Below are 7,496 nucleotides of genomic sequence, written 5' to 3'. Positions count from 1 at the left end.
GCAGGGGGAAGAGGAAGGGTCAATAAAGCCTTGATTGATTGCACAGCTGTGCACAGCTAGCCTCGTGCTGACTGGTGCATTCTCACTGGAGTCAAGTCTCCTATGGCATAGCCAGCCGTCCTTGCTCGGCTGGGCTGGGCTGGGGGTGGGGGGCCGGAGTGTGTGTGTAGGAGAAAGGGTTGGGGAGCTGGTGCCTGGGGGAGTTGAACTCCTTTCTTTGTTACGTGCACGCTGGGCAGCTTTATTTGTGCCGGCTCGTGAGCCCTCTAGTGTTCAAAGTGGGCTCCTTTTGGCTGCTGGTGCTGCATGCTTATTTGCTAGGCGGCGAACATCTCGATTGTGGACAACTGTTTATTTGCTTTGTGTCTCTGTGTGCAAGTTGGCATATTTGTTTCTGAGTTAGCTTTTCTGTATTTTTGGGAGTCTGTGCTTGGGCTGGTGAGTGGGTGCAATGCCGATTTTTTTCTCTTCCCACTTTTCCAGTAGGATAGTATTGATGACTTCTTCTAGGCTCAATTAGATGTTTAGTTCCTCCTTCCCTGTGATCCTTAGGAGGATGTCCTTATTTTGCCACCTGCCTCACCCAAAGGATGCACTCACTGCTCAGTGACAGGGGGTGCCCTTTGTCCACTAGATTCTGAGGCCTGCCTGGCTCCCTGGAGCTTCAGTATCTCTCCTTCTCAATCACTTATTACCTGAAGGCAGACCCTGAGCCTGCATGACCGGCTGTGTTCAGTTTCGCTCAGGCCCAGTGCTAAACGGAACCTTGCCAATGGCCCTGTGATGATGTCCTAACATGTTGGCACAGCTGGAAAGAGCTCAGGAGTCTTGGCTCCTGTATCAGTTTCCTGTTGCTGCTATACAAATTTCCACACACTTAGTGGCTTAAAACAACACAGATTTATTCTCTTATACTGTTGAAGGTGAGATGTCTAAAGTGGGTTGGCAGGGCTAGGTTCCCTCTGGGGGCTCTAGGAGAGGATCCAGATTCCTGCCTTTTCTAGCTGCTGGAGGCTGCCCACAGGCCTGGACTTGTAGCTCCAGTCACTCTGGCCTCTGCTTCATGGTCACGTCTCCTCCCTTTCTCTTTCCTGCCTCCCTTTTATAAGTACCCTGTGATTACATTGGGCCCACCTGGAAAATCCAGGGTCATCTCCCCACTCAGGTCCTTGACTTAATCACATCTCAGTGTCTTTGCCATATAAGGTAACATGTACATGATTCTGGGGATTGGAACATGGACATCTTTTTTCAGTCTGGGACTACTCATGGGCCTACTGCAGGCTTCCCCCACCTCAGAGAAGATCTAGGAATGTGAATAGATGTGGTGGTCACGGTGCGATTCTGGAAAGGGTTTCCAAACTCCTCCTTCTCCATAGACACCTCCCTAATCCACTAACTTCTGGAATCCTTCTCTCAGGGCATAAAGTCTGGTCATCCACAGTGAGAACTCAGGCTGTACAAGGGGCCCAAACATGTTTCTTCTTACTCGGGTGTGAGTGGCTGACACCCTAAGAGCATGGAGGCTGACACCCTCATTGCAGGGAGGCACAATGTGAGGGGAGACGGTGCCAGGGAGGCTGGGGGACAACTTGGATCATGTCCTGATATTACTCTGGCATGGGGGGGTGGTGGGGGCAGGGTCCCAGTGATGGAGAGAGCAAAGGCACTTGGAAGTATGACCAGAAAGTTTTAATCAAACAGAGCAAAATGGCTGCAATACAGAACAGGTAGTGCTTGGAGAAGAGAAAGAAGACCGTCTCCTTGGTGACATAGATTATGTGAATAAAGATGAAACAGCACAGGAACATGGCAAACTGGTTCTGGGGCAGCATGAGGTCCTGGAAGCCTCCCGAGAACTGTGGGGGAGAGAAGATGGTGGAGCTGGTGGCACCAGGCAGATCTGGGTTCAGTCTTGCTTGGTCCCTGCCTGAATGTGACCTTGGGCAGGTTCTTATCCTCACATAAGGAAAGGGTAATGGTGCCCACTTCACAAGCTCACAAGGAAGGAGAGTGAGACAGAAAATGGAAAATTCTTAGTAAGGTAACTGGCACACAGAGGGAACTCATTATTTTTAACTTTTTGAACCTGCTGCTCTTCCTCCTGACTGGGGCACAAAGCCAATGCCTTTCTTTCTCATCATGTTCTATACTGTCCATTGGAGTTACACATGTGGGCAATCTCTCTCCCATTCCAGGCTCCCCAGATCTGGATGCCTGGTCTTGGGAGTGTGTTTTGGACAGTTTGCCCTGACACACAACCTGGTTTTCTAGACAAATGGCATGATCAGAGGATTTCCCTGGGATGCAAATGACTCCCTGGGTCATGGCATACATCACCTGGGTCAGTCCCTGGTCCTTCAGTCCAGGGTTTGGTCTCTCTTGGAGACAGGTGCTGAGAGATGGGTGTTAGGACCTCCCTCATAGTATTGGGCTGTGGAAAAGCAGCTGGAGTTGTCTGGCTGATTCTGCCTGTGAACTGCTCTTTTCTGGAATCTATATAATTTGCATCTGACAGATCCTATTTTAACTGTAGAAAGCATCAATGTATAAATAAGGCAAAAACTGATATGATGATTTTGATCCGTAGTTAAGTAGTCATTACCCATGGGTTATTCTTTAAAGTATTTTTAAAAATCATGCCACAATTTTTGAAAACAGCCAGGTGCCAGGGACTGAGGTGCCCTAAACTAGCTAGAAACACACTCAAAGTAGTATTTTCAATACAATGAAAATCTGTCTGCCTATCCATCTATCCAACTACCCATCCAGAAAAAGAGAAGAGGGGGAGCTTCACAATCGAGTCAAATCCTCACCTTTTAGTAAATGCACAAAGCGTGAAACACTTTTGTAAACTATTACCGAAGGCTGGGGATGGGATACATCATTATTGAAACAGCTACACACAACGTGAGGGCAACTAAATACAACCTAGAGGGCAGAAAGTGATTCTAGTGATGCTGCCTTTAAAATCAATAGTGAGGAAAGCTGAAGACCAGAGTGGAGGGCTGGACCAACCCAGCGGTTCTCTGCAAGCTCAGTGTGGCTCTGGACCCATGCACTCTGCCACCTTCCTGCAGTCTGCGTGTGTTTTCAGTCTGAAAATGCTGGTGGAATATCATTATGATTCTGATCACAAAACATGCTTTTTTGAACCCTTTAGACTTTTCAAAATACTTTCAATGGTCTAACTTTTGTGCAGAAGAAAGAGACAGATAGAACTATACACCAAGGATTTCCATCTCATCCAGCAAGGAGAGAGATTTTTCAGTCTAAAAATTGGGAAATAAATATGGTTAGAGGAGACACAGACCAAAGGCAAAGTGCAAAACCATATCTGCTTTAAGTAGTTTCAGGCTCTAACTCGTGACAAGTTTTATCCTAGGATACTAAGAAAAAAATGCAAGTTTGGCAATGGAACTTAGGAGAATTCAAAAATATTAGGAAATATTTTGCCAGAATTGTAGATACAGGGACATATTTTCTAGATTTTCAAAAAGAAGGGGGAAAAGATCCTGGTAATCTCAGTTCAATAAGCTTGACTGGGCTCAGTGAAATCATTTAGTGTATAATCAGGGATTTTGTGAGCAAGAAAAAAAATTATGAAGCCAACATGTATTCATTAAGAACAAATCATGTAAAACCTATCCCATTTTCTTTAAAAAAAAAATTGACCAGTCAATTGGGAAAATGCTATAGGTAATATAATATTTTAATTCTAGGAAACTATTGACAGTGTGCCTCAGAACAGGTTTTTGGATAAGGTGGAGAAATGTGAGCTGGATAAAATGTAACTTAAGGGTACTGATTAATGGAACATTGCTAACCTGTAGGGAGATCTGTTAGTGGTATTTATTTTAGGTCATATCCTCCTCAACAATTACAGCAGTGACTTGGATAGAGACAGAAGGCAAGCTTCTCAGAATTGAGGATGACTCAGAGCTGGGAAGCATAGCTAATACATTACATCCTAATAAAACTGAAAAGTGATAAATGTAAGTTGCTGCATTTGGGTCAAGAAGTGAATTGCATGAGTACATAAAAATGGTAATAGCTAGCACTTATTGAGTACTTACCTAATGTGCTGGGCTCATTGCAAAGTGCCTTGCATGCATTCTCTCATTTAATCCTTACAACAACCCTATGAGGAAGGTACAGCCTCATCGGTGAGCAAATCCCAGAGCTCAAAGAGCAAGAAAGTAACTTGCTCAACATTGCAAAGCTTATAGATGGTAGAACTGGATTTTTCACCCAAGACTGTCTGACTTTAAAGCCTAGGCAACACTGCTTTGACAATGACATCTTCCACTACTGAGTGTTTATGATGGCCTAGCCACTGTGCTGAGCTCTGCACATCCCATTTAATCTCAAATAAACATTCTTATCCCCATTTAGTACAGATCTGGAAAGAGTGGTACATTTCTTGTGAAAAGATGGCTCAGCTCTTACAGTTGACTACAAGGCAGTGTGACACAGCAGAGCAAATGTGGGCCTGGTGGGGAAGGTGATGGTTCCATCAGAATCCACTGGCGAAAGCTGGGCCTGGTGGCATGCACCTGTAGTCCCAGCTACTCAGGAGGTGGAGGCGGGAGGATTGCTTGAGGCCAGGAATTCAAGGCTGTAGTGTGCTGTAGAGGCCGTGAATAGCCTCTGCAGTGGGATTTGAGGTGTAGTCTCCGGCATCACCATTTGAGAGATGCAGAGCCCGGGGCGTGGCTCACGCCTGTAATCCCAGCAACTCGGGAGGCTAAGGTGGAAGGATTGCTTGAGCCCAGGAGTTGGAGGCCAGCCTGGGCAGCATAATGAGACCTGGGTCTCTACAGAAGAATAAAAATTAAGCTAGGCGTGGTAGTGAACTCCTGTACCTCTAGCTACTTGGGAGGGTGAGGCAGGAGGATCCCTTGAGCCCAGGAGTTGGAGGCTGCAGTGAGCTATGGTCTCACCAGTGCACTCCAGGGTGGGTGACAGAATGAGACCCTGTCTCCTGAGAAAAAGAAAATGCAGAGAGGAATTGAAAGTGGTCATAGAGGAAATGTTGAAGACTTTCCCCTTAATTTTCCCTCAAGCTATCAAAATGGCCATTGGGTGGGCGATGTGGTGCTGGGGCCCCTCCTCGCCTCAGCTCTCCCTAGCGAGTCAGATCTCAGCTCACGGAGGAAGCTCTGGGAAACAGAGCCGTCCGGTGTGGGGCGGCGGTCTCTAAGGCCAGGAGCAGCCCTGTGACCCAAGGCAGAGGCGGCCTGTGTGGACGCTCAGCCCCTTGCACCGAGATCCGAGATGGCATCTGCAGGGCGGATTACTGCGGTGCAGCAGGGAAGGGCGGCTTCTCGCCTGTGCCTCCCTCACCGGGGCTTGCCCAGCGCTGTCCTTCCTGTCACCTACCAGGTCACCTACCAGGGGTGACGCCCGTGGGGGCGATGCCTGCTGCTGCAGCTGCTCCATCACCTCCTCGTGCTGCCGCTGCCGCTCGTTCTCCTCGTGCAGGTACTTGAGCCGCGTGAGCTCGAACTCCATGCGCATCTTCTCCAGCTCCATCTCGGTGGCGGTGGCGTTGGCGTTGTGCTCCGTCCCCGCGGCCAGAAGCCCCTCTGGGGGTTCGGGTCCATCGCCTGCCTGGCCCTTGGTGGCGGGGCCGGTCTTGGGGGACAGCGACTTAGGTGGCCCTGGGTAGCCTCGTCCGTCCTCACAAGTTTCCGTCTCCTCCAAGTAGTCATAGGAGGAATCTGGCTTCGGGGACTGTGCCTCCTGGGGCTGGGACAGGAAAGGGGAGGGGGGACAGTGAGGCCTCAGAATCTCGCTGTCTGTCACCCCTTGGCACTCCCACAGCCCCAGGCCACAATGACTGGGGTGTTTGAAAGAGTGTCCTGACTGTAAAGATCTAGACTGAGTTCTCACTAGAAGCACACTTATCCGGAGCTGTCATGACCTGAGAGTTAGGAGAGGGCAAACTAATATTAAGGGTGCCTGAAAGTTGCAAGCGGAGGCATCGGGAGTTGAGAGGGATGTCTGTCCTCCCAGAGATTGTCAAATCACCACCCCCACCCCCACCTTTGAGACCGGTTAGACACTGGGTCTTCTGGGGGCCACAGAGGGAGAAGGAATCCCCAGGTCTGCACTGAGAGAGTCTAAACATGGGGACCAGCAAGAGGGCCACAGGGGGAGCCAGGTCCCATCCACAGAGCAAGAAAGGGCCCCACATGGGGTGGCAGATGGAGGAGATCAAAGCCCGCTTCAAGTGACTTCACCATGTTATGAGGGGCTACCTGGTCCTTGATGACAGCTGGGTACCAGTGATGGGAATGGGGTACATGTCACCTGCTCTTCTTGGCAGCTCTCTGGAACCTCAGCACTCAGCTCCAATCACATGTCCCTAGAGTACCTCCCTCTCCCTCACTGGGGCAGTGAGAAGGGACATCCCCTTACCAAAGAAGCCCTGGGCTTCCCTTCAGACATGGATTCCCCAGGCACCATCTTGGGGAAGGTTGGGCAGCTTTCTCCTGCCCCCCGAGCCTCCATCATCTCCCTGTCCTCTGTTGCCATCCAGATCACCACAATGCTGCTAACTGGGGCCAAAGGACATCTTTTGAGGCACTAGCATTTGGCCTCACCAGATTCCACAGCTCAGCCACCATCACAATCCTCTGTCCTCACAATAACCCACATTCTACCTAGTTGCTAGGGCCCCTTTGGTAGAGGGTGTGACACCTTTGAGGTGCCATTAAGAACTGCAGAATGGGCCTTTCCAACCCCTAAGAACTGCTTTGAAAACTAAAATTCTGCCACTTGAAATCCAGAATTCCACCATCTGAAATCTATTCCCTTGGGTTACTCTTTTAAATGCAGATTGTATTGGGATGAGTCACAATTAGCTCCATAAACCCTGTTATGGACTGAACCACATCCTTCCCCAAGTTCATACGTAGCAGTCCTAACCCCTGGTACCTCAGAATGTGACCTTATTTGGAGATAAGGTCTTTCTAATGGTGATTAAGTTAAAATGAGATCATAAGGATGGGTCCTAATCCAAAATGACCGGTATCTTTAGAAGAGGAAATTCAGACCCAGACATGTACAGAGTGAAGTGTCTCTCCATGAAGACATGGGAGAAAGTGGCCATCTGCAAACCAAGGGGCTTTGAATTAGTCAGGGTTCTCCAGAGAAGCAGAAGCAATAAAAGATATATAAAATAATATTATAAGGAGTTGACTAACCCAATTATGAAGGCTGAGAGATTCCAAGATCCCCTATCTGCAAGCTGGGGACCCTGGAAAGCCAGTGGTATCATTTCTGATCTGAGTCCAAAGGCCTGAGACCCAGGAGCCACGAGTGCTGTAAGTCCCACTCCAAAGGCAGGAGAAGACTGATAGCTCATCTTAATGTCATCAAGCAGATAGAATCAACCCAACCTTCCTCTGCCTTTTTGTTCTGTTGAGGCCCACTCCAGATTGAAGGAGACCCATCCACATTGGGGAGGGGGGTGATCTACTTTACCTGGT

At 48.8% G+C, this 7,496-nt stretch overlaps 1 protein-coding gene across 1 annotated transcript; it reads right to left on the bottom strand.

The window, feature by feature from the left end:
* Nucleotides 1-680: 680 nt before the first annotated feature.
* Nucleotides 681-6,540, bottom strand: TMEM247 (transmembrane protein 247). The gene is made up of 4 exons (XM_045550617.1): nucleotides 6,424-6,540; nucleotides 5,395-5,745; nucleotides 1,671-1,859; nucleotides 681-695 (listed from the first exon to the last, which is right to left on the bottom strand). The coding sequence occupies exons 1-4, from the start codon at nucleotides 6,538-6,540 to the stop codon at nucleotides 681-683; spliced, it is 672 nt and encodes a 223-aa protein (XP_045406573.1).
* Between the last annotated feature and the right edge of the window lie 956 nt (nucleotides 6,541-7,496).

This window comes from Lemur catta, chromosome 4 (genome assembly GCF_020740605.2).
Source record: "Lemur catta isolate mLemCat1 chromosome 4, mLemCat1.pri, whole genome shotgun sequence".
Classification (NCBI taxonomy): domain Eukaryota; kingdom Metazoa; phylum Chordata; class Mammalia; order Primates; family Lemuridae; genus Lemur; species Lemur catta.
Note: the sequence above shows the minus strand (reverse complement) of the source record. Positions and strands in the feature narration are given on the sequence as shown.